This window comes from Tribolium castaneum, chromosome 4, assembly GCF_031307605.1.
Source record: "Tribolium castaneum strain GA2 chromosome 4, icTriCast1.1, whole genome shotgun sequence".
Classification (NCBI taxonomy): domain Eukaryota; kingdom Metazoa; phylum Arthropoda; class Insecta; order Coleoptera; family Tenebrionidae; genus Tribolium; species Tribolium castaneum.
In genome coordinates, this window is record NC_087397.1 from 5096727 (window position 1) to 5120832 (window position 24106).

At 38.0% G+C, this 24106-nt stretch overlaps 6 protein-coding genes, 1 long non-coding RNA gene and 3 other non-coding genes across 15 annotated transcripts in view; 5 read left to right on the forward strand and 5 right to left on the reverse strand.

Annotated features, from left to right (window-relative positions):
• The first annotated feature begins 584 nt into the window (after positions 1-584).
• LOC135265845 (uncharacterized) lies at positions 585-1298 on the forward strand. Its single transcript, XR_010333678.1, has 3 exons — positions 585-900; positions 952-1053; positions 1102-1298. It is a non-coding gene; the product is annotated as an uncharacterized LOC135265845 (long non-coding RNA).
• Positions 1299-1652: 354 nt separating this feature from the next.
• LOC103315098 (uncharacterized) lies at positions 1653-4168 on the forward strand. 2 transcript variants are annotated; one of them, XR_010333677.1, is made up of 8 exons: positions 1653-1872; positions 1919-1996; positions 2049-2409; positions 2467-2576; positions 2624-2716; positions 2763-2798; positions 2845-3899; positions 3949-4168. It is a non-coding gene; the product is annotated as an uncharacterized LOC103315098 (transcript). The 2 variants fall into 2 exon arrangements; XR_010333676.1 differs by having other exon boundaries at positions 2049-2576.
• Prp18 lies at positions 2886-5036 on the reverse strand. 3 transcript variants are annotated; one of them, XM_064356113.1, is made up of 5 exons: positions 4899-5036; positions 4758-4849; positions 4160-4708; positions 3267-3479; positions 2886-3219 (listed from the first exon to the last, which is right to left on the reverse strand). In XM_064356113.1, the coding sequence occupies exons 2-5, from the start codon at positions 4818-4820 to the stop codon at positions 2950-2952; spliced, it is 1095 nt and encodes a 364-aa protein (XP_064212183.1). In that variant the 5' UTR covers positions 4821-4849; positions 4899-5036; the 3' UTR covers positions 2886-2949. The 3 variants fall into 3 exon arrangements, with proteins under 3 accessions (XP_064212183.1, XP_974743.1, XP_064212182.1); XM_969650.5 differs by having other exon boundaries at positions 4160-4542; positions 4588-4708; positions 4758-5034; XM_064356112.1 differs by having other exon boundaries at positions 4758-5035.
• Positions 5037-5369: 333 nt separating this feature from the next.
• trus (toys are us) lies at positions 5370-8969 on the forward strand. Its single transcript, XM_008202936.3, has 4 exons — positions 5370-5593; positions 5920-6083; positions 6130-6407; positions 7692-8969. The coding sequence occupies exons 1-4, from the start codon at positions 5486-5488 to the stop codon at positions 8393-8395; spliced, it is 1254 nt and encodes a 417-aa protein (XP_008201158.1). The 5' UTR covers positions 5370-5485; the 3' UTR covers positions 8396-8969.
• Positions 5743-5814, reverse strand: TRNAA-CGC (transfer RNA alanine (anticodon CGC)). Its single transcript has one exon. It is a non-coding gene; the product is annotated as a tRNA-Ala (tRNA).
• Positions 6397-7554, reverse strand: LOC663576 (solute carrier family 25 member 32). The gene has a single exon (XM_969615.5). The coding sequence runs from the start codon at positions 7446-7448 to the stop codon at positions 6531-6533; it is 918 nt and encodes a 305-aa protein (XP_974708.1). The 5' UTR covers positions 7449-7554; the 3' UTR covers positions 6397-6530.
• Positions 7580-7651, forward strand: TRNAD-GUC (transfer RNA aspartic acid (anticodon GUC)). The gene has a single exon. It is a non-coding gene; the product is annotated as a tRNA-Asp (tRNA).
• Tace (tace) lies at positions 8692-12549 on the reverse strand. 2 transcript variants are annotated; one of them, XM_008202937.3, is made up of 8 exons: positions 12394-12549; positions 12108-12347; positions 11813-11934; positions 11248-11769; positions 11038-11185; positions 10050-10285; positions 9561-10002; positions 8692-9482 (listed from the first exon to the last, which is right to left on the reverse strand). In XM_008202937.3, exons 1-8 carry the CDS (start codon positions 12437-12439, stop codon positions 9076-9078), a joined length of 2163 nt encoding a protein of 720 aa, XP_008201159.1. In that variant the 5' UTR covers positions 12440-12549; the 3' UTR covers positions 8692-9075. The 2 variants fall into 2 exon arrangements, with proteins under 2 accessions (XP_008201159.1, XP_974673.1); XM_969580.4 differs by lacking the exon at positions 11038-11185 and adding an exon at positions 10797-10935 and having other exon boundaries at positions 12394-12548.
• A 109-nt stretch (positions 12550-12658) lies between these two features.
• GCS2beta (Glucosidase 2 beta subunit) lies at positions 12659-14608 on the forward strand. Its single transcript, XM_969562.5, has 3 exons — positions 12659-13204; positions 13251-13559; positions 13607-14608. Exons 1-3 carry the CDS (start codon positions 12721-12723, stop codon positions 14374-14376), a joined length of 1563 nt encoding a protein of 520 aa, XP_974655.2. The 5' UTR covers positions 12659-12720; the 3' UTR covers positions 14377-14608.
• Positions 14609-20348: 5740 nt separating this feature from the next.
• Positions 20349-24106, reverse strand: part of LOC103315097 (LHFPL tetraspan subfamily member 6 protein) — a 51787-nt gene continuing 48029 nt past the window's right edge. Inside the window, exons 6-7 of one of the 2 annotated variants that reach the window (XM_008202935.3) lie at positions 23816-23907; positions 21017-21193 (exon numbers count right to left, since the gene is read on the reverse strand). In XM_008202935.3, the coding sequence (XP_008201157.1) occupies positions 21167-21193; positions 23816-23907 (119 nt within the window). In that variant the 3' untranslated portion in view covers positions 21017-21166. Of the gene's footprint in view, positions 21194-23815; positions 23908-24106 lie in introns of both variants that reach the window. The other variant, XM_008202934.3, reaches the window with a different exon arrangement.

The following is a 24106-nucleotide window of genomic DNA, read 5'->3' on the forward strand; positions in this document are numbered from 1 at the left end:
TGTTGTTAGTTCTGTTTGAGCGGATAAAGAAACAAACCCTACATATGATTAACGGAGGTAAACCAAATTACAGTTGTTTCAGTGGATAAATATAATCTTTCAGGATATTATTTCATCCAAAAAGATGATAGTTACATTGGAATTCCACCTGAATATATAGAAGAAGGTACAATATTAGTTTGATTATCAAAAATAAATCGAATAATTGATTCTCTTTACAGCGGGTTTAGCTATAAGGCCAGACCGGGTATAGAGCAAAAAAAGCTGAAGGGATCTGAAATGTGATCATACCACCAAAATTATAATCAATTAAACTGAAACTACAATAAATATTTAATATAATCAAATGTGTTTCATTTGGACTCCCCTTAATGTTTATGTAGACACGGAATGCATGATAATGATAACAATATTCGTGATAAGCACAACGAAAAAATCTAAAACAATGCAAAAAATAATTATAGCATATTCCAGTCTCGAAACAATAATTCTGAAATAGTCTAGTGAATGAATAATGAAGATTTTTTCGAATAATTATAACAAATAATAAAAAATATTTTGCTGAATAAATTATTATCATCATATCGACAAATCCACATTTCTTAGAGAAACACTTGACGGTGTTTCGCCAAGTAAGGAGGCATCGTCAGGAAGATGATAAAAACAACACACTTCCCGTTGACTATCCAGATAACAGATAAAAAACGTTTATCTTGTGTTAGTAATTTACTACAAAACTAAAACATTTGTTAAAATGGAACAAGAGTAAATAAATGGACCGGTCTTTCAGTAACACAGATGCTGTTATTTGTGGTATAACAGCACTCGTTGAGATCGTATGTGTAGTGTCTTACATCATTATATCATGTATTAAGCTACGAGAAAAAACTGTTTCAATGGGTAAGAAAATAATTAAAATTAATTACTCCAAACGAATAAATGAGTTTGAAGGTCGACTAATTCCTATTAACTCGGCTTTGTTGGGAGAGGCACCAAGTCATGTCATACAGGTGTGTCCACCAAATCAATACCAAACATTAGCACATCCGCCAGGTTTACAACATTTTCAATCAACGACCAGAACTTAATCATTTATTTCAGAATTTTCACCCCCACGACTACCACAACCACAAACTGCATCTAACTCAAACATCGATAATTCGAGGAAAACTAATCTGTTTAAAAGTCAAATTCGAATGCGCCAAAAAAAGAAATCAAGATATTTGTATTTCTATTATAAACAACATCTAATACGTAAAAAATGTATGAAAAAAATGAATAAAAAGTAAACAAAATAAGACTTTCCATAAACTACAAATAAAAACCTTTCACAAATTAAACATCAGTGTCCGAGAACTTGAACTATGTCCTTGAACTATGAGTCCCACCCAATTTTAAATTAATTAGCCGAAAATTAATGTCAAACGTTTAGCATATGTTTCTATCCGTGCTCAAGCAGAAATAACAAATCTTCTTAAAGAAAAATATAAAAACGATTTCAAATGGCTTTTTAAATAATTATATAATTATTATCTAATAAAGATAAAAAATATAAAATAATACTTTGTCAGTAATGTTGTTTTTTTAAGTTATTCGGTGGTTAAAACTCTTTTCAGGAAAAATATTACGAAAGCCCGCCCGCTCATGCGTATGAAACATCTATGAAATGCATAATATTAGTACTTGAAGATATAGAACGCGGAGTGTATTTAATTTTGCGTTTGGTATTTAACATGTCGTATGATTCTAAATATAGTGGCTACGAATTTGGCGCAACTGCCTTCGTTTCCTTAGCCCTCATAGCAATGTTTACACTGCTCCTAATACTATTTGAAGTAGTACAACGCAAACAACAAAGATTATTAAAAGAAGGTAATTATGAAAAAAGTGGAAAACACTCGAAAATAAAAAATTGCAGGTTACTATTTCGTCGAGGAATATGTAACAATAAGGCGTACAAGGTTAATACCGGTACCCCCGTCCAATATTGATGCCTGTAAGTGTTTGTTGCGTCATATTTTTTGTATTCTAAGAAAAAAATGTTTAAGCTGATCCCAATCATCCTCGAGTAATAAATCCTGCGTTACTTGATCGAACTGGCTGCATATGTTGTGCATAACACTTTTTGTATTAGAATTATTTATCGTGTACTGAACAATAAATAAATGTATGAAAGTGAGGTTGTATTTAAAATTCTTTGGCGGTGACGCAGTATCAAACATTGTGGAGACGTGCAGACGCAATCGATGCAATACCAAAGTGCAGTATAAAGTGACGCAGTAAAGAAAACAAAAATTGAATTGTGACCAAATTGGCACCGATCGGTAAAAAGTATTAACAAATCAGAAATTACACAAGTGTTTTTCAAAGTATTGTTTAACTGCGTCATACTTCCGGACTAACCAGATAGTAGATAAAAATACCTGGTGTTATTCGTTAATACGAAACAATGTTTCGCGTTTTTAGCAACTCAGATGCTGCCATTTGTGGCGCAATAGCCATTGCTGAAGTTATATGCGTGTTAACGTACGTCATTGTATCAAGTATAAGATTTCGAAAAAAAATTGTTGCAATGGGTGAGACAAATTAATAAAACATGTAGCTTCTGATAATAAAATTTAAGGGCGATTAATCCCAGTTCAAGTGATACTGCTTGGAGGGGCAGTTCCAGTAAGCCAGGCCGATCCAACAAACCAATATCAAACACCTCCCCCAGGTAACATTTACAACAAATGACAAAAATTAAATGTAATTTATTTCAGGTTTCTATCCACCTCAACAACCACCCCCACAGTCAGGTGCGTGTCAAAAACGCCAAAACTAATCATAAAAATTTTGCTTCAGGTTTTTACCCTCCGCCGTATGAACAAACGCTAAATCCTAACTTGCCACTTAATAAATAAATTTATTCGTAATCGTTCAAATATATACAGTAACCAAATAAAGCCTTTAATTCGAAGAAGTTGACTCACTTTTAAGCGGCCCAAAAGCAGCATACTCCACACACCTGGACGGGTCAGTGGGGTAGTATTCCTGACACTTGGTCATCAATCTCTTCAACCCTTGAATGTACTTCCTTTGAGTTTCATCGTTCATCACGTGAGCCACGTTTTTCGAAAAGATTTTTTCGCGCCCTGTACGAGCGTGGATGCCCACCATGGTCACACCAATGGGCCATGGCGCGTTCCCGATGGCCATTTGCAAATATGCATCGCTTGCCTGTTAAAATTAATTTAATAAAATTGAACCAACTTAAACTTTCTTACTTTGAGGTAATTCCTGTTCATTAGATGAACCACAATTTCTGTTAAACTGTCCGAAATGTCCTCAGGCAATGTGAAAGATTTTAGTTTCCGCAGAAGCGGTTTCAGGTATTGCTGGGTTTGCGTGTATGTGGCGAGCGCCAATTTTCCCTTGGTTCCGCGTTTTTCCTCAGCCGGACGGTTCTGCATTTGTTCGTTCCATAATTTGAGAATGAACTAAAAAATACTGTACTTTAGTGCCGAAAAGTAATTAATTACTTTCATGTCCGCAATATTCTTTGTCAGGGTTGCAGGCAATAATTAACGTAGTAGGTGTTTAATTTTTCTTTGCTTTAGAATCCTCCAAGGCATTATTTTTTATTGCTTTAGTGTTCATTTGTGTTTGCATAATAGTTTGAACCACTTTTTTATAAATATACGAGTCATGGAACTAATTAAATCATAGATTTGATAAGATACGTGCTTTTATCTCGCATTGTTTGCGTGGTGGTTAACTCTAAACACACAAAATGGCAGAAGACGACGCACCTATCCCTTTAATAATTGTAGTTGTGGTATTTTATGTTGCTGGTTTTGTGATCGCCTTGTATATCCGTATGTCAAAAATTGTGTTAATCCGCAAAATCAAAGAAACTGGTAAACAACGAATCAAATACGTTTGAAATTGTTCAAAATGATATTTTAGGTCGAGTCATTTCGCTCTCGCAAACCCTGATATCAATGTTGATGCATCAGTTACAAGAACACCAAAGGCAGCAAATATCACCGGCTACTGGTCTGCCGCCACCCCCACCTTACACGATAGAAGCGCCGGCGGCGCCCCCCGTGGAACCCAACGAATTGCCGCCCCCTTATGTAGCACCACCCCCGTATGCAAAATAAACTAAGATATTAACCTCAATAAAGTGCACAATGACCGTCATATCCCGCTCCCGCTCCCCGTGCCCCATATCCTTTGCCATCTCCTGCAGCTCCTCATAGGTCACAGTGACTGTCTTTTCTTTATCGGCCGGTTTTGGCGTTGTCTTAGCGTCCTCTGACGCTGCAAGAAGTTCGTCCAAGTACACCTGATCGACTTGCTCCATAGCTTCTTGGAAATCATTTCGGAAGCCTTTGTTTACTTCAGGTTCCAAAAGTTCGCATTTTCGCAAACGTTTAAAAGCGTCAACTTCGGTTTCTCCAAAAAGGAGGATGGGTTCAGAGCGGTCGCGTAATCGGGAGATTACTTCACTTCGGGGCAAAATGCTGTGCCCCTCGACGTCAGACTCAGATTTTCGGCCTGAAATAATACAGTAAGAATTGAACTGGTGGAGTTTGCAGCCACCTTCTGAAACTTCCGTGGTGTTTGTTGGATCCTCGTTTTTATTTGTTCCGTATTTCTGGCGGTACTCTTCCTCTTCCTTCGCCAGTAAGTCCCCACGTCTAAAGTATTTCTTATCAGGGGCCTAGGGCACAAAAATTAGAACTAAAGCAGAATGGGGCAAGTTTACCGACAAGGAGGTTTTTCTCTTCCAATAATTTGCGCTTCTTGGCTATTTCAGCTTTTAGAATATCCATTTTCACTTTTGTCCACTGAGAGATATAACCTAGAACCACTCAAAAACTTCGGACCATGTTTAAAAAATGTAATGAAACCTTCGGGTAATGTTAGCACGTCCAGCTTTTTGTAAACTTTCTCAAAATAACGTTAATTATGATAAAAACATGATTGTTGTTGCTTCCAGAATAATTAAAAACACTACTTGGTGATTTTCTAGTATTTTGTTGGCAGAATCATGGCAGAACCGAAGGCACAAAATTTGAAAAATTGTGGTAACAAAAAAAATGCTATTTTTTTCATTAAGAAAGTTGTAGCTGTTTCTTTGCTTTTTTGATAACGTCGGTTAGTAGTTATTAATTAATCAGAAACAGAAATTCAATATATTTAGTGGAAAATATCCTAAATTGATTTTTAATGGCTTTCTTATACGTTATATTCTCATAAACCAAAATGTGGGTCAGCTTGGTTTTTCGTCCCCGATATGGCCAATTTATGGCATGTTAGTACTTTTCAAATGAAATCGATAAGTGCATCGCTGTGTTGGTTAAATTTCACGCAAGCGCTCCCAATCCAATAAACCATTTCGCCATGGGAGAAGAACCTGAGCATTGTATGTTTGGTTGACTATAGTACGAGTAGTGAATAAGTTTTGTTGAATAAATTTATCAGCTGATGCTGAAACATGGCCCAAAATAATATTAAAGTACTGCTCGGTTTTGAAGACGAACTCATTACTGAGAAATATAAAAACCAAGTTAACTTCACCACCAATAAAATTGGAGGAAAACCTGTGAGTATTATTGACTGGATTAGAGCCCTACGTGCAAATTATTTATTGGCACGATTTTTCATTTCCGGGTGCATTGTACCAAATGTGAATTTTGGAATAGTGTGACTTGGTGTGCTTGGTGTTTTTATAAAAAAAATGAAAAAAAAGTGTGGAGGAGCTGGGATTTGAACCCAGGACTTTCAGCATGCGAAGCAGACACTCTACCACTGAGTTACACCCCCGCCAAAGTTTTATTTCACGATACTTTATTTTATAGAGCAATTAACTTCTCTCAATCTATATTAACTATTTTTTATTGTAATTTGTAATCAATAACCATTTCGCAGGATTTACCAAGCAATATCAAGCTTGAGCCGCCAATCTGTCCCCTGTGCCAACTACCAAGGCCTTTGGTAGTCCAGGTCTATGCACCTCTGGAGTCCTCCCCATACCACCGAACTTTATACCTATTCGCTTGCATAAATCCAAATTGTTGGAATCAAAGCGAAAGGTGATTAATTATCACCTAATGAAACACTCTAACGATTGCTTTATAGCTGGATTTGTATTCGGGTCCAGTCGCAGGAAAAACTAATTGAACATGAAGAACCATCAGCTGCTGTAACTTCCAAAACTAGTGTAACTGACTGGTGTGCAGATGCTGATGATTGGGATGATAACAACGCCAACATGAACGAAGAAAACGGCAATTTAATAAATAACATTGAACGAGTTTCGGACGAAGATGACGAAAGTTGCAGTTTTGAAGAGTCAGTGAGGACGGGACTTGGGAATTTAACAGTGGACGATAGAAATGCAAATAATGGAGCGTTTGGTAAGTGTTTATTTTGATGCAACGGTATATACAATAAATAAAATTACATCACAAATAACAGGCCTAACTCCTAAAACAATAAAAAATAACAACAACCTCTAGAATAATTAACTATGATTTTAATTATTTCATGAGAAAGTGAGACACATTTTCGTATGTGACAAACGTGATCATAGTGGCAGGGGTAACCCTTAACAAATTCGTCCCTAAACCTTTATAAAACCCTCTCCAACCCTCATATTTCCACGTCTGTGTTATACAGTCAAACGACCCTTTGTACGAGTAATGTTGATTTTGCAATCTCGCCCTTACCACCTGATATGGATAAGTCACCCCCGCTGCGATAAATTTAGACAAAGCTGCAAATGAGAGATACTGAACTGTGTCAAGCTTCGTTGAAATGGGCACATTGTAGTGTTTCGTGTACTCATTTTTCAACTGCTCGTACACCATAAACTGGACAGCCCCATGAGAGACCCCGAAAATTCCAGGAACCAACCCTTTGTAATAACCCCTAACGCCGTCCGCGCGATAGATCTTAACCAAAGCATCGACCATCCCCTTGTACTGCTGACTAGAACCCCCATATTGCAAACACAGCCTCGTCTTTACGACCCACAACGGATTCGTCAGAAACAAAGTCATAACGCCGGCCTCTGACGCCGCTAGGAGATGTTGGCCGGGGCTCAAGGCCGTATTGGCGTTCCCCTTCTGTATTTTGGTCTTGATAGTCGTGTAAAACAGGAAATAGAGCCCCCATGAGCTGCCAGCCCCCCAAACGTTGGGGACAACCCCTCGGTAGAGCCCGCGCGGCCCCTCTTGGCGAAAAATCGTCGTGAATGCGTTCCAAATCCCCGAGTACCTTGGCGTGGTTTGGAGCCTGCCATCGTGGACGGCGAACCGAATCTTGATAACGTCAAGGGGGTGCAGAATCAGGGTTGAGGTGACGCCGCCACTTATCCCCGCGACGAAGTGCTCATATTTGATGTGGTTGAGGATGCTGACGTCGGTGTCGAGGGCCGTTTTGGTCACCACGCTCATTTTTACGAGCGGTCATTGCACAATTTTAACTTATCTGATTAGAATTTGGAGGTTAGGGACACATCTGAATTTATTGACGTTTTGTTACAATCGCGCATGTGATAAACGCCATTCGAGTAACTTCACACAAGTCCTCGGTAGTATAGTGGTCAGTATCCCCGCCTGTCACGCGGGAGACCGGGGTTCGATTCCCCGCCGGGGAGGCTTTTTTTTTTAATTTTTTTGATTTCGAAATTATTTCAGGTGGTGCCGTAGGCCGGCTGCACTCGCCCTCGGCCACCGCGGAAATCGAGGGCGACGAAGGCGAAGTTGTGACCATCGATAGCCCCGTTATGCCCCAACAAGACATCGTTGCCCTTCTGCAGGAAGCCACCCCTTTACCGCAGTTGCACGGGGACCCCCGCAAATCCTCCCTTTTTCAATTCATTTCATCGTTCATGGGCGTGTGGGAGGAAACCGCTGGTGCGTCCACCATCAGCGATAGACACGTTAAAGAACTGTTACAAGAATATCAACAGAAAAACGAAGACGATATGAATTTAGTGAGTCCTGACACTGGAGGGGCGTCCGCACAAATCGCCGATAACGTGTACGAAAAGTACGAAAAAAGCAATCCAGCTCATGGCGATAAAATGTTTCACCACTTTCTCTCAAAGATTCAGATGAATCCTAGTCAGATTTTGAGGTATAATAGGGACAGCGCCCCACTGCTCTTGTACCCTTTACAAGGGCTTCAAACGACGTGCAATTACTGTAAAGGCGATTTAGTTTTCGAATTTCAAGTTTTGCCAACGATTATTCCAAAGCTGAAATTGGTGGGCGATGCCAAACATTGTTCAAGACTGGAGTTCGGGACTGTTTTAGTATTTACATGTCGCAAGAGTTGCTGGTCAACCGATACGAATACGAGACATGAGACTGTCATTGTACAATCAGAAGTTTACTGAATATTATGCAATATCGCGGCGAAAAAATTCCACCATTGCTTGCCACTCTTTGTTTGTTGTAATTTCGTGTTTATTACATCACAAAGCGATTAGGGCGGGTCATACTTTTCTTCCAAAAATAGAGAATGTAACGTAATTATTGTAGTCTCAGGAATTGTGCAATTCGCAAGTTTTTTGCCTTCATAAAAATATTACAGTTGGTGTTACGGTAATTTTATGCTCTTTAACGTAGGCGCTCCGAAACTATTTTCTGAGTTTTTGCAACTTATTATCGCTCAGATGGTGGAGTCAATCAATCATTTTCCATCATTTATTCATAAAATAAATACAATAAATTAGTTTCCTGTTGGTTAAAAAACGAACGCTCAGTACGTCCACAACGTTCTATAAAAAATTAAGTATACAACAAATCATTAAGTACGTATTTCCTGCACTAGAACAATATCATAATACGTTATCGTGACTTTTTTATGACTATCGTAGAAACTGAAACATTTTCTAGTACCTACCTAAATAAAATTAATTTGTTCGCATACATTTAAGTGATATAACCACAATAAAGCGTTATTTACAATACTTGAATTATTACAATAACCTATGAACACTTTGGAAAATGGTAATATCAGGTTACGACACTAAACTGAGTTCCTCAATCTAATGTATCACAATTAAAAATCAGATTAGGTATTATTCCTCCTCGGAACCCTTATGCGTATTATCCTTCTGTTATCAGAGGGATGAATCAAATCACTTTTATTCCTCCACTCTCGCCGTTCCTGCTCTTCATGTCGCCGTTTCCTATCAACATAATTGATTACACAACTGGTAGGGATCCACAAAAGGGCAGTAACTAGCACAACAGTCCCTACGATATTATCGCGTAAAAACAACAAAACTTTATTGATGTTGATATCTTCGATAATATCCCAAAATCGCTCAACCACATCCTGGACAGTTTTCTCGCAATGCCCTTTGTTGCAAAACCCTTGGATACAGGGCGTGCCATCCGCTAAAATGTCAGGTGGGTCGACCGGAGAACACGTCTCGTTAATGCTGGACCGGCAGCAACGTTTGCACGCATCCACAACTGGAAAAAAAATATTGTTTTTTTATTTATTTCTTCTGTCGTAATTAAAAATCTTGACATGAAAAGAGTGCCACTCACTTATATCGCACATGCAGCTCTGCAGGCCTTGCGTTTCGCAAAACGGAATACACTTGCCCCCTTTGCACTTCCCCCGTTCCTGACAGTTGGTCCCATCGGCCATCGGGGGGCTCTTGGGGCACTCCGACTGGTGTCCGGTACATTTAGATTCTTGCTCACACGTCGCATATTGCGCCTCTCTGCACTTCACCTCGCTGGTCATATACTGGCAATTCTGGCAACAGGGCGAGTTTTTATCGCTACAAACTGCTTTCGGCCGCAACTTGCAGTCTTTATCGCAACACGCATCATTGTCTTCAGTCCCCAAAAGCCCAGCGTCGCATTCTTCATCGCCTTCGACGCGTAAATTCCCGCAGAAGCTTTCTTCCGGTTCGGAGAAACAACGGCCGGATTTAGCTTGGAGGACTTTTCGGATTGAGCGCAAACTGCACGGAGAGAATCTCTGAAATTTTTTTTATGAGATTTGGTTGGGGTTTGGACGGGGGGTACTTTGTTATTGACGTCGTAGCCGCTGACGCTGTAGGTGTACATGAGATAGGAGCCCCCTTGACTAGCACTGGGTGAGCATTCGGGGATGTCGGGGTCGTGTTCCGAGCCCCAGTTGTGGCCGAATTCGTGAGCGGTCACCAAGTCCGCCTCCCGGGTTATCACTCTTTGGCCGTAGTGGTTGCGGCTCGAGCTCAAACCCGAGTTCAGGTACAGGGTGTAGCCGTTCTTGAAATATTCTGCAAGGTTTGACATTGGAGACTTCGAAAATAATTGCCGTCCCAAGCTAAACGCAATATCTGAATTTTAACCAATTTATCATAATATAATAAATAATAATAATAATAATACTATAAAGTCAAAAATACTTTTGGCAGACTCACCCGGTATTATTTTACTATAATAAAAGGGGCATAATCGACTATCTTTAATTGTTTTTTTTTTTGAAAAAAAATACTGTATTGAAGTTATTGTTCATTAATTTAGAGAAATAATTGCTAATAAGGTAAAATCTGAAAACTCATTTTTTTAATTGTTAATTAATTTTTTAATTGCTTGGGACAGCCGATGTTGTCAGTTAAATTTTTCAACAAAAAAACAAACATGAAACAAATAAACAAAATGAAGCATATCAACAGTTTGCGAAAAAACAAAATTGTGTTTATTAATTGAAAAATAGCTGAAGATAAATTACTACTGCATGCATTAGAAGAAGAAATGAGTAGGCGGAAAGCTCTAGAGATTGAATACCTGGGGTACAGATGCCCCCGACAGAGTTGCGTCTGGGAGATCCCACATAAGCTAATCCCAAAATACCTCCTTCAAATTTAAGATCGGTAAACAAGTGGGCCAAACAGAAGTCTTTGTGAGTATATTCCCTGCTGAAAACCTACACCAGGACGGGTAACTGTTAGTACAGACAAATAGCCAAAAGAACTAAAAACACACAACGAAACAAGCAAAAAAAAACAAAAGGAGAAATGATAATAACCCGGTGTACAGATGCCTCCATGCGATCCTCTTCTAGGTGAAGCAATATACGCCAAGCCTAAAACTACAGAGTCCCTAGCTTGGAACGTTTGGTGCGTGAACAAATGTGCTAAACAAACTTCTCTATTTTGGGGGTTGCGTGAAAACACCTTCAACGTTCAAATAAAAATCAAACAAAAATAAACACCCAAACAACAACCAATCAAATCACCTCCAACAGAGTCCTCACGTCCCATTTCTCACGCACCATATTATAGTGGGCTTCGCCGGCCTTAATTCTGGTCGGTTCGCTGTGAACTACAATTTTTTTAATAACAAAACCCATTCCCTTGAACCCGTCCACTTCCTGCCTGTCTTGCCAGATCGTATCGTTGTAGATTTTATGCACACGATCTATGAGGCTAATCAGATAATTGATGGTAGTCTTCGTGTTACTGGCGCCCATCTCTTGGAAAAACCTATAATCGGCGACCAACAAAAGGGGGCACCGTGTCTTCGTTGGAGTGTATTCGTATTGATCCACTTGTCTCTTTTCCCTGTGGTGCTCCCTAGTCCACTGATTTCGCCCCTCGAACTCATCCTCGAGTTCGTCTCCTTCTTTAACATAGCCGCAAATGCGGGGACCCACTTGACCGGGGGGAAGGTCGTCATGGTCCCAGCTAAATTTCACGTCCGATTGTTTGTACGTAATCATGGTTTTGTTGTCTAAGTGCGGAATGTGGCGCCAGGATGGCTACAAAAGCGCCTTAATTTTTTTCTTAATTAAATTGCTATACCTCGATGTGGTAGATTTCTTCAGGTAGGTGGATGCTACCGGTCATTATACCATCTTCCATGTGCAAACTCACATGAGAAGCGGTCTCTCCGAAAACGCGACCGTGGTAAAAGTCGTCATGGTCTAAATAAAAAAAAAACATTTCTTCAATTTTTGTTGATAAATTCTAAAGTAACTTATGTCTCGATTAACACATCTATCATAGGTATTATAGCCTTCATAACATTACAAAAGTGTAAAAAAGCATTTAACACCTACTTTATAAGTAGTTTGAGATAATTTTTAGAGATTTGTACCTATGTGAACGGAAGTTTCTTTCCCGTCCCCGTCAACGGCATAAGCCCTGAACTTGGAATGTAAAACGCTCCTCTTAGGAGTCAAAATAAGTCGAAAATCCCGTCCATGTGTATAAAAATTAACTTCCTTTATCTTGTTAAAAGGATGACTGCCGTCCGTAGTGCCCCTTTTAACAACTTTGTGCGTTATTTCATTTGCATGAATTGTCTCAAAATGTTTCAGATTTTTATAAATTGACCCTATGAAATAAATTGATTTGAAATTCCAAAAATTTACGAAAATTACCTTCGACACCAATAAACACAATAGTAAATAGCAAAAAATAATCCATTTCCACTCTAATCAATTTTTATTTCCATTTGTTTTTTTCTTACAAGACCAACATTTTTGTTTGCTTTCGCACCTGCCACAAAACAGCTGTCTTCTGTCAATCCAAGCACCAAAAACCCTAAATTTGCAAGGTAAAAGTACATAGGCGGAGCTTAATCTCCACAATCAACACGTACAAGCTGGTCACGTGAGGTGTACTTCAATTTTCACTGACGTGTCCTTTCATCCGCGCATGTTTTGTCGCCCCAAACGTCAACGTTTTGACCGGTGTTGTGAAACGTGATGGAGTTCTCTATGAAAAACTTTAAATTTTACCCAATTTGCCCGACATTTTTAGTGCTGTTGAGTGTCACATGCAGTTCCGAGGTGTCCAGGCCTCGCGGGGTTTCACTATCGAGAGCTTCTTTATACAATCCAGATCGTAATTTTTTATGTTTTGATAACAGCAAAAGCATACCTTTTTCGCAAGTAAATGACGAGTATTGCGACTGTCCCGATGGCAGCGACGAGCCAGGGACGTCGGCGTGCCCCAATGGGGTTTTTCACTGCACCAACGCCGGCCATAAACCCTTGAATTTAGCCGCGAGCCGAGTTAACGACGGGATTTGCGACTGTTGTGACGGGAGCGATGAATACGCCGGAAACACTGTGACCACGTGCCCCAACATTTGCCTGCAATTGGGGCGACACGCCAGAGAGGAAGCCCAAAAGCTGGCGGAAATTATCAAAGCCGGCAAACAGCTCAAAGCTGAGCTTAGCCAGAAAGGTATTGTTACATTGTTAAGTCGTTTACATCACGCGAGTTGTTCCAGGTTTGAGACTGAAAGAAGAGAAGAAGGAGAAGTTGGTGGAGTTGCAAAAGAACAAAGAAGAGGCTGAGAAAGTTAAAGCCGAGAAACAGAGAATTAAAGATGAGATTGAAGCGCTTGAAAACAAGTCACTTGAAGTTTACCGGAAGCTGGAAGAGGAAGAGAAGCAGCGCAAAGCTGAGGCCGAAGCACAGAAAACGAGACAGGAGGCCACTGAAACGTTCACGAAATTTGATTCCAATCAGGATGGCTTAGTTGATATTGCAGAGCTCCAGACGAGACAATCATTTGATAAGGATAGGAACGGCGAAGGTTTGTGCTAACGTTTAATACTTTGATTTATTTACGATTTTTTTTAGTGTCGGTGGAAGAAGCTAAGTATTTTTTGAACAATCAAGAATCCGTGGACCTTGAAACATTTATATCAGACGCTTGGGCTAACATTAAGCCTTATCTAATGATGGATGCTGGTTTATTCAAACCACCGGTCCCCCAGGATGGTGAAGCTGAAGACTTGCAGGACGGAGACGACGAGCATGACGGTGCTCCAGAGGGCGATGAAGGAGAGGAGGAGGAAGAGCCATACCAGCCTGAGGAAGAACCAGAAGAAACGAAACTGCAGTACGATGAAGAAACGCAGAAAATTGTAGACCAAGCCACCGCTGCGCGGAACGAGTTTACCGACGCGGAGCGCGCAGTGAGGGAAATTGAGTCAGAAATTGGCAATATTAACGACTACCTAGAGAAGGATTTTGGGCCCGAGGAAGAATTTGCGACCCTTCAAGGGGAATGTTTCGACTACACCGACCATGAGTACATTTACAAACTGTGTCCCTTTGAAAAGGCGACACAACAGCCCAAATCCGGCTCTTCTGAGACCAGATTAGGAACGTGGGCGAGATGGAACGGCCCTGAAGACAATAAATACGGTTCCATGCTGTACGACAAAGGGCAGAGCTGCTGGAATGGCCCTCCGAGGTCGACAAAAGTGAATATTGTGTGCGGTACTGAAAGTAAAGTGACTGCGGTTTCTGAACCTAATAGGTGCGAATATTTGTTCGAGTTTGTAACGCCTGCAGCTTGCAGAGAAATTCCAAGTGAAGCTGATGATTTACACGATGAATTGTAGAGTTTTCTAATTGTGAATTTATAACTTTTATATAATCCATGGTAGTTTGTACATACATTTCCTAAAAATTTACAGTAATTTTCAAGTATTGCGCATTGTGAGATAGGTAAGTTTGGTAGTTTGTTTATTTTGTGTGGCGGAAAATCAGTGATAATTTAAGACCAAGAACTTTGTTATTAGTGGAGGATCATGTTTAAGAAAAAATTTAAATAAAAGTTTTGAATTAAAACCACCAACTTTTTTATTTTTCAAATGGAACCCACCTGTCCTAAAATACTCTTTTTAACAACTCTTCAATCAATTATTCATGACGATAAATAGAATGGCGAATTACACTCGTGCGTGTTTTTTTTTTGTTGATAAAAAAATTCACGACTTTGGGTCGCGAAATGAACAACCAATATTTCGGTTTGTCACACAATTGCAGCAACCGCAGAATGTATGTTGCCTTGATAATCAAAATTTAAAACTCTGATAAAAATTTATTTATAAAACATTGTTTGGTACGGGCTTGTGTCTGGAACGCCCAGACTCTGATCGGCGCCAAATTCCTCGGCTTCTCTAATAGATTCCGGAAGCTTTTCCTTGAGTGTTCCGGGATAAACATGCCGAATATTGCACCTGCTGCGGCCTAAATTACGCTAATGACATTTCTTGAGTAGATATAATTAGAGAAAAAATTGTATGCAACTCGGGTGTTTACAAAATCCCTAAAAGTCTAGACAAGTGTGCAAATTAATGGCCTAAAAAGGTATCGACAAAACAGATTTTATGATAATTCCACAGGCTGTAATTATTATTACGTCGCCTGAAACTAAAATGGGGTAAAGACGCGTGATTAATTAAAACACTGACATGACAGTACCTGTACTAGGATAATTGCAACAATTCCGAAGGCGATAAAAGCGGCGAATTTTGTGTATTTGCGACCGATTGCTTAACACAGGTATTTGCCGAAGAAATAACTCAGGAGGGTGGCCAGAAATAGGTTTGCCTTCAAGTTATCCACGATCATATTTTGGCAAAGCTTGAAATATTCAACTGAACTTTTTTCAGTTTTTTTCATTTTTTAAACCGAATGGCAATCTAGGAGTAAATTCTCCTAAATACTTAGCATTATACTGAGATTATAAAACAAAAAACCGATATTGTAAATGTGCTAAGTTCGTCGTTATTCGTAACAAATAGAACGTCGTAAAGAACTTAATCGGATTTCGGATAATAAAACTAGAATTCTTCTCAAGTTTTATTTTTAAAGTAGAACGCAACTATGACGTTAAAAATCACAGTCGGGACGTTATTTTTCACTGTCGAAGAAGAATTCATTATGAAATGATTTATCCATGATTTATATTTGGCTACAGCTGTGTATACTCCAGGATAATCGTCGCATCCACTTCCCCAAGACACAATTCCTGCAAGGACACCGCTGCAGACTAATGGTCCTCCAGAGTCGCCCTGAAATTAATTTCTTTTTTGACTGGGAATTAATTAATACGTTTGTTTTTTTTACAGATTTAATTAAGATTTTAAGCAGAGCATATCCTCGATCATTAATTTAATTGAAATTGGGTCTAATTAGGGCCGTGATTAAGTCTCAAGTAACTAACGTCATAATCTCTTTCTCTCCTCAAATAACCGCTATGTGTGGTTATTGTATACTCGGATGACTTTTACCTGAATTACTGAAACATAATTAATTTGTTGTTTCTTTATTTGTTATCTTTTCAGCGTATTTACTTTAATTACGGCGCTAATTAAGGATAATGCTAAAGTAATAGACAGAGCGCTGTCTAAAAACTGAAATTATTATTAAATGCATGTGTACGTGTGTTGATCATTAATTTAGCTGAAATTTGGTCTAATTGGAAGCCAGATTAAGTTTAATGTAAATGGCGTCGTAATCTCAAGGATAAGGCTTATTTCCCGAATTTTGCATCTCAAATTAAATTATTTAAGGAAGAAATTATTATAATTAACAAAACTACTGTAAATTCCGATTTTACAACAAAACTATGTTGATTTGGAAGTAAAACTCGTGAAAATGTTGCCAAAGCTTGCTAATTAATCGATTGAAATGTTAGACTTGTAATCTAAACCAACTACTTGTTAATTAATTTAGTTGGCATAAATCCTTCTCTTTTTCTCCTATCCTGTGAGTGGTACTGGTTGGTGTACCTATTCTTTGACAAGTTTTATTGTTTCCGAATTCAAATTTGTCATTCGAAGACGGATTTTTTGCTCGATGTAAAGTCCATGTCTATAAGATTGGTGGACAATAATTGCATTTAGTAATTTCATGATCGGTGCATCATTCAGATGCAAACTTCCTGCTGCTATTGACATGATTTGAGGAGGGTACGGTTTGTTGTTGTCGTTATTGAGGCAGCAATGAGCGGCTGTTATGTCATGAGAAGGGTCAATAATAATGCTTCCACAGACAAGGTGGCCATAAAGCCTTATCAACACCTACACAAATTCATTATTGAATAAAATAAAAAAAAACAAACTGGGATTCTAACTGAAATTTTGATTTGAATTTGCGTAAGGTGTTTTAATTAAGATTTTAACAACCGAGATGATACTTGGTTAAAATGTGAGCTACTCTGTAGACGTTTTGAATGATAATGAGTGCGAATTGTGAAATTACAGACTTATTAATAATAAAATTTTCATGCACTGTCTGAAATCCATTTGGAGTTATTACTTTCATCTTAGATTAAAATACAGGGCGCTCGGTGGTTTTTAAACTGAAGAAACATTATATACTACTCCCCGAGGATTAATTATTTCCACTCTAAATTTAAATGGCCTACAACAGAATTTCCTCCCTCTGTTATGCGTTACGAAATGGAGAAACTTCCTTATAGCTTTTCACGTTTATCACTAACAAGACAGGTTATTTACATTCGTATTTCCTAACAAAAATTATTTTTTGGGCAAGAATTTTAATTGTAGAAATTTATCACGAGTGAAAAATGGGTTTCGCTGATAAAACGCAAGTGTGATTCATTTGTGCTAAAGTTGGCAACTTTGTGATAAAAATATATTCATCATGGGTTAGCCTTTTGTAATCTGTTTTATACATTTTTATTGGTCTGATCATTATCTGATTTATGTTTGGTTTTGTTATTAAATAATTAATTCCGTTTGTTTACAAACACGATTGGTATTTGGATATTTGTTTGGAATAGAACACCTGCAACAAAAAATGTGCTTACAATAATAATTGTTTGTTCCAGGATTTAAATAAAAATTCAACAGGTGGTAAACATGTATTTCGTGTTTTCTAATTTTTATAAAATCACTTTTGTTTACACCGGAGCTTAAAACTTTGTAACTCAGTCATTAGCGACAGTGTTAAAAATTAATTGGAGAGGAAAAAATTTAATATTTCCTGCAAAAAGCGGCATAAATAATGGAAAGAGTGTACTGGTATTTGGTGTCGGATATTGATTAATGCCATAGCTTCTCGTCTTTTCTCTTTCGCAGTGTTTTGCTTTTGTACAAAGGAAAAAGAACGGATTTTCCAGCGATAAAGACTGTCTTCAACGTCTATTAATTTATAAAGGGGGTTGTAAGTCACTCAGGTGCGAAATGTGGTCAAGTTAGAAGAAATTCAAAAATTTATGACCCGGATTCATAAAACTACGTAAGGCTCCTTCAGGACACTTTGTTTTTAAGCATTTTGACTTTGTTTTTAAAGGTTATATGGACTTGTTCAGCACACATCATTTTTTATTAACAAAGTACCTTTATTAAAAGTTAAAATTCGGCCTTTTGCCCCTGTAAAAACAAAGAAAACTTTAAACTGCATCATTCAATTAAATCTTCGAGAAAAAGGGACGTAAAAATTCCAGTTGCAGGTTTTCGCAAACACGGTTTACACTTGACAAGAAATGTGACAAGTAACATACATTGGATTTATAAATCAATGAAGAAAAATAAAAGGCGAGATCCTCGCAGCTGTGTTTGCATCGATTTTGCAGACTTAAGGAGGTTTTTTATCAGAAGCCTCGGCTGAAATGATCTCCTTTATCGCTTCGTTAGGCGAAAGCGTCATATTTTCACACACGTGTTTGCGCTAAATAACCACACAAAACCACATTAAATCCAATTTAAAACTCTACAAAAGGGAGAAACGAGCCGAAAAGGCGCGTTATCACTGATACATTACGCCATCTCGAAAATGCAACCTTGGCTTTAATCCAACACCGTAATTTTGTTTATAAAAATCTCCTTGAACTCGATGTGAAAATTTGTCGTCGCATTTTTTTCGAAATTGGGAATAAACAAATTTTATCGGGGTATCTGCCAGTCAGCTGGTTTGAATATTAAAACCGAGATCCTCATAAAAGCGAATGGTTCTGTTTTGAGTTTGTAGGTCACGTAAATCACGTTAAATTACATATGCATCAGTTATATTGTATATGTTCGACGGAGAGATGCTACAAGTTTACGTTTAACATGATAATATCAACATGGAGAACGTCAACATGTTTATTAAAGAGAGAATTCGGGGAATTACGCGAAACACGGACGATTCGAAGGATAATTATAACATACAGGAAATTGCAGGGGCGCACTGCAAAATTAACTCGAAACGTTACTTACCCAAACCGTTCAAATATCACATGATGAGCTTCCACCCACCGTACATTTTTTTTAATTTCAATTAATGGATTTCCCCAACTTTTTTGTTACGCATTTTCCGAGTTTAATTAATTAATTCTGACTTGTTGTTTCTTCACACCTAATTTACTTCGAGATAAGAGAAAATGCTAGTGAATGCATTGTATGTGGTTTTTGGGTGAAGTTAAAGCCATGAATACAAACTGCTAAATGTGATGTGTGCGTTGGAAGTTTTCGGCAAAAATTGAAAATGTGAGTTAAGGATCCCGGGTCAAGCATCGAGGTTCGAGGCCCCCTAACATGCCATAAACCGTTCGGGGTCGTTTGGGTGTAAAGAGCTTGCTGAAGAATCCCGATAACATACGAGTGAGCGTAGGCCGTATTCGCGAGATTGCATTATAAAATTTGAATAAGTTTTTAAAACAGGCAATAATAGATAAAGCGCGTATAGCAATCGGCACGGTCCCATTGTGGCCGGTATTTTATCCCTGTTGTTCGGTTAATCCCGGTCACAATCCATGTTATCATTTAATTGCGTTGTCGCCGCTGGTGGTTATTTGCAACACAATCTCTATTCTCCATTAAATCGCACAGAATGGTGATAAATTCATATTATCGGAATTATTTCAAGGGCGCGATGAAAGTCGACTGAATCATTCAACGCCGATCCAATTTTTCCACGAAAATACCACAAGAGATATAAGGATATAGAACACATTCCTGTTTCAGAACGCGTACTTTAATGTATTTCTGATGAAGTCGCGGCTCGGATAATGACTTCGAAGTGACAGACGGCTTATGAAACATCAAACATCAGTAAACAAAAACTTGCTCATTTTGGTGGATGCGCCGGGACAGTGATAAGTGGTTTATTAGTTCGGGTTTTTGGAACAAATCGGGCGGATTTTTCCTCTTTTGTTTAAAATTTGTGTGTGCTTTTTGCAAACTTTGGTCCCACTTTGTATAATGACGCCGCAATTTATTACTCAAAGTTTTATGTTGAAGAAAACAAACGGCCCTGTCAGTTGTTGTGGAAAAAACATGTATTTTTATCTTCCAGCTCTTAGGGAAAGTGAATTAAAGGTGGCAATAACCGGCGAAAAATCAAGGGGTGTATTGATTAAAAGTTGGGTTTGCTTAAGCCTAGTGTAATCCGAACTGTTGATTTTACCAGTATTTATACCGAAATTAATGGTTTAAGTTTTAGAAGTGAGGGTGGTGTTAAATAAATGTTCTTGAAAACTTCCTTAAAGGATATAATTTAATCTCGGGGCGAAATATTTATTTTTATTAAAATTCCTGCGATCTCTCCACGTTATGTCTTCAGGGAGAAACACGGGGAAATTTTAAAAATTTATTCTTAATAGTGATACAAATAATAGTCGATAGAATCTTGAAATCTAACACATGAATTGAACTAGTTTTCTGAAATCGTAACAAATTTAACACTTCAGTCTTTGGATATGATGATGTCAGTTTGCACTTATTTTAACAAATTCACTCGATTTAAGCCGTTGATCGTTGGTTTGTTCACTGGTTTTTAGAATTCTCATTTACGTATTTACGCCACAATCAACAAATCAAACGAACTGCAAGGGAAAGGCAAAACTCCAAACAAGCCATAATTGCACCCAATTTTTGAAAACCTTTATTCCGAAAGCGATGTGAAAATTTAAACCGAGCTTGAATTTTTCAGCCGCGGAGAGACAGCCGATTGTTTTATTTTACAACGGCACTAAACCGTCTTTTAATTCAGCGCACTGTTATTATTTCAGCGCGGAACAGGATAAATATTTAAAACCTCAGAGTTTCATTGCTTGTTGCGATAAATCAAAGCGCCGATAAAATCGTCTGTCTTGTTGTGGCTTCCGACTTGCAAAACACTAAAAGAGTGCTGCCTTTCCCCTGCGTTTAATTAAACGGGATTATGAAAGAAACGGCCGATTTTAATCGAAAACATTTCCGTCCGATTTCATCAGACACTTGGGTAGGTCTCTGACGACGACGCTGGTGTCGTTCACGTCGTTGACGATGGGTGAAAACGGCACGTTCACAGTTGCCGACTGCACAAACTCCTGGACGACGACGGAGGCCGTCGGGTTCGCCAGGCGGGACGCCACTCGTTGTTGCTGATGGACGCAATCCCGATGATGTGCATTCAGATCCGAAACGAGCCGGCTTTCACCTGGAAACAGGACAAATGCTAAATTCACGGAGGGACTCTTGGAGGGATTCACAATGCGGACACGCCGTCGCTTGAATTATGAATGGGATTCGAGAGGAATTCTGGAGAGAGTTGGAGATACTTTTGTTACAGGGGGGCTTCTTTCGGCATTGTCTGACGACCTGATCGAAGATTCAGCGATTCGTGTTTGGCCCGTATTTATTTTATCGCGATTTTATTCCTAAACCACATAAATACCACCCGGATAATGGGAAAGTTATTTTATTTTCGGGCTCTCGATATTCATTAATTTTTATCAGGACAAATTACAGAAAACTCTTTATCTCAGACAAAAGCTGACATTTTAGCATAATTAAACAAATTCGTACCTTTCTTAATGTAAAAGGTACATAATTATTTAAAACAAGACGTATACAGGCACTTTTTGCGGAGATGGTTTCTTTACTATTTATTGAGCTCTAATAATATAGAGTACAAAGAATAAAAAATAAAGAATAAAGAATAAAAAATTAAGCATAAAATAAAGAATTAAGAATAAAGTAAAGAAGAATCTGAAAACAATCTATAAAAACAATTGTGGAGATTCTATAGAAAATCTAGAGAAGAATTTACATAACCAAAGAAAAAGCACAAAAGCAAAGATATATCTAAACAAATATTTGGAGAAGGATCTAGAAGAGGAGTTTAGTAAATGATTATCTAGAGACAAAATTTAAAAGATAAAAAAACACGAAAAAAGTTAAAGAATTAAGATGAGACAATGAATGTAGTAAATAATTTCAAAGATAAATTTAGAGGAAAATTGAAAGAAATAATAAAGAATAAAAAATAAAAAATTAAGCATAAAATAAAGAATTAAAAATAAAGTAAAGAAGAATCTGAAAAAATCTATAAAAACAATTGTGGAGATTCTATAGAAAATCTATAGAAAAATTTACATAACCAAAAAAAAAGCTCATAAGCAAAGAAATATCTAAACAAATATTTGGAGAAGGATCTAGAAGAGGAGTGTAGTAAATAATTACCTAGAGACAAAATTTAAAAATTAAAAAAAAAACGAAAAAAGTCAAAGAATTAAGATGAGACGATGAATGTAGTAAATAATTTCAAAGGTAAATTTAGAGGAAAATAGAAAGAAAAGTGTCCATAGAATATTTCTGAATAGACCTTAAAGATAAATTTAGAAAATAAATAAAAAATTTTAAAACGGATTTAGGGAAATATTGAAAAAAAACATTTAAAGAATTTACTAGAAAAAACATTTAATTAGGGACGACTACATAAATATTATGTAGAGTTGAGTGTCTTTAATAAAAAATATTGGTTATTATTTCCGGTTTGTAAAAACTGGAAATGATATTGTTTGGTGTGACCTAGACCTAGCTTAGTACTGAAAATGTTTACTGTGTTTGCAAAAATCGCAAGTTGTGACTTGAATTTGATCTTCTCTGCATAAAGTATACGATCTGACAGAACGTTGAAACACAGCGTCCCACTTAAAGGTCGTATTGTTGCCGGAAGTAAAAGAATAATGTTGTTCGTTTTTACGTTTTATTATTGCAATACAATTTTCGTAATCAAAAATAAAGTTGGAAACATGTTTAGAGAACATCGAAAATCATTAAATGCGATTACAGCGTTTGAATTTAAATAGCGTAATCTCCGTGGAAGGAAAGTCGAAACTATGTCTTTTGAAGTTAATATTGTTTGTGTTTATTTTCGATTTGTGACGCGTTTTATGAAAACAGCAGTCATTTTCCGTTTCCGTTTATTTAAATATGGTACGTTTACGTGCCGTAAACGCCTTCCCACACTTAAGCAAATAGACGTAAGTAATAGATTCAATTAAGAGCACTTAAGTTAAGCGTTCCACTCTTCCCGTCAGGCCCTATAACCGTCGCGGGGGAATACTTAGACGAAATGAAATTTCGCCGGATTAAGGACGTGTCTCATAAAAAAATCATTTCGATTTCACCTTGTAATTAAGGCCTTGTTATGCTAAAAAGCGTCTTTTTCCGGGCGAGCGGAAGTCAGCCTCCGGACGCAACTCCGGATGCCATAATTTCAATTTTAACATAAATAAAGAGATTCCGGGATTTGCCTTCTGTGTACGTAACCGTAAATTCGGAGCGATATAACAAGACTAACAATAGATAGGGTTAGAGCGATATTTTAACGAAAGCAAGTGTAGCCGAAGGTTGTCTATTTCCTAGAAAATATCGTTTACGGCTTCTATCCCTCCGCCATCGACACACGATTACTTCCAGAGTGGGAATGAGAACTGAGGTCAGGAAGATCATCACTTCCGGTACTCGGAGTGCTCTCCAGGTCAGGCTTTTCCCTCAAGACTTAAAACTAAATTTGATCGTTTCCGGAAAGGAAATTGTCTTTAAATCTATAGCCGGACAGGTGGATTTTACTTTTTTCATCTTTATGCTCCACAACCGGAAACATCACCCGTCGCAGATTTGTCTCGTCCACCAAAACGACAAACACAAAAATCGTATCGTTTCACGCAACACTTGAGCGTCTCAATTTTTTCCACGGTCTTAAAGACTCGAACAAAAATGTGCATACAATCAGTGTGCTGTTGAATCAGTTGGTGTTGAATGTTCTACTTACCCGAGACGCGCAAAAACTCAAACAGAAACAGAGAAGTAATAGAAGAACGGCGCTCGCTAACAAATAAACTGACCACGACAACTCACAGGTCCCTGAAACAAATAATTGCCAAGTTAGAGAATTTATTTAGTGCCGAAACAGCAAATTGAGTGAGAACGGTGAAAGTAGGGAGAATTACCGATCGGGAAGATGAATATTGACCCTTCAATAAGTAACTGACAGGCAATAATTTGCGGACGACGATAGATGAGATCGATCATCTTAAGAATGAGTTTTCCGGGTTACAAGTAT

Excerpts from the sequence above, each read along its gene's own strand:
- trus (XM_008202936.3), top strand. The coding sequence starts at position 5,486 with ATGGCCCAAAATAATATTAAAGTACTGCTCGGTTTTGAAGACGAACTC. Across the intron at positions 6,084-6,129 it reads TGTTGGAATCAAAGCGAAAG|CTGGATTTGTATTCGGGTCC; the intron begins GTGATTAATTAT and ends ATTGCTTTATAG. Across the intron at positions 6,408-7,691 it reads TGCAAATAATGGAGCGTTTG|GTGGTGCCGTAGGCCGGCTG; the intron begins GTAAGTGTTTAT and ends AAATTATTTCAG.
- Prp18 (XM_064356113.1), bottom strand. The coding sequence starts at position 4,820 with ATGGATATTCTAAAAGCTGAAATAGCCAAGAAGCGCAAATTATTGGAA. Across the intron at positions 3,480-4,159 it reads TCATTGTGCACTTTATTGAG|TTCATTCTCAAATTATGGAA; the intron begins GTTAATATCTTA and ends AGTATTTTTTAG. Across the intron at positions 3,220-3,266 it reads TGAACAGGAATTACCTCAAA|GCAAGCGATGCATATTTGCA; the intron begins GTAAGAAAGTTT and ends TAATTTTAACAG.
- Tace (XM_008202937.3), bottom strand. The coding sequence starts at position 12,439 with ATGGATTATTTTTTGCTATTTACTATTGTGTTTATTGGTGTCGAAG. Across the intron at positions 12,348-12,393 it reads TGTGTTTATTGGTGTCGAAG|GGTCAATTTATAAAAATCTG; the intron begins GTAATTTTCGTA and ends TTTATTTCATAG. Across the intron at positions 10,003-10,049 it reads GCTACGACGTCAATAACAAA|AGATTCTCTCCGTGCAGTTT; the intron begins GTACCCCCCGTC and ends AAAAAATTTCAG.
- LOC663576 (XM_969615.5), bottom strand. The coding sequence starts at position 7,448 with ATGAGCGTGGTGACCAAAACGGCCCTCGACACCGACGTCAGCATCCTC.
- GCS2beta (XM_969562.5), top strand. The coding sequence starts at position 12,721 with ATGGAGTTCTCTATGAAAAACTTTAAATTTTACCCAATTTGCCCGACA. Across the intron at positions 13,205-13,250 it reads AGCTGAGCTTAGCCAGAAAG|GTTTGAGACTGAAAGAAGAG; the intron begins GTATTGTTACAT and ends GAGTTGTTCCAG. Across the intron at positions 13,560-13,606 it reads TAAGGATAGGAACGGCGAAG|TGTCGGTGGAAGAAGCTAAG; the intron begins GTTTGTGCTAAC and ends GATTTTTTTTAG.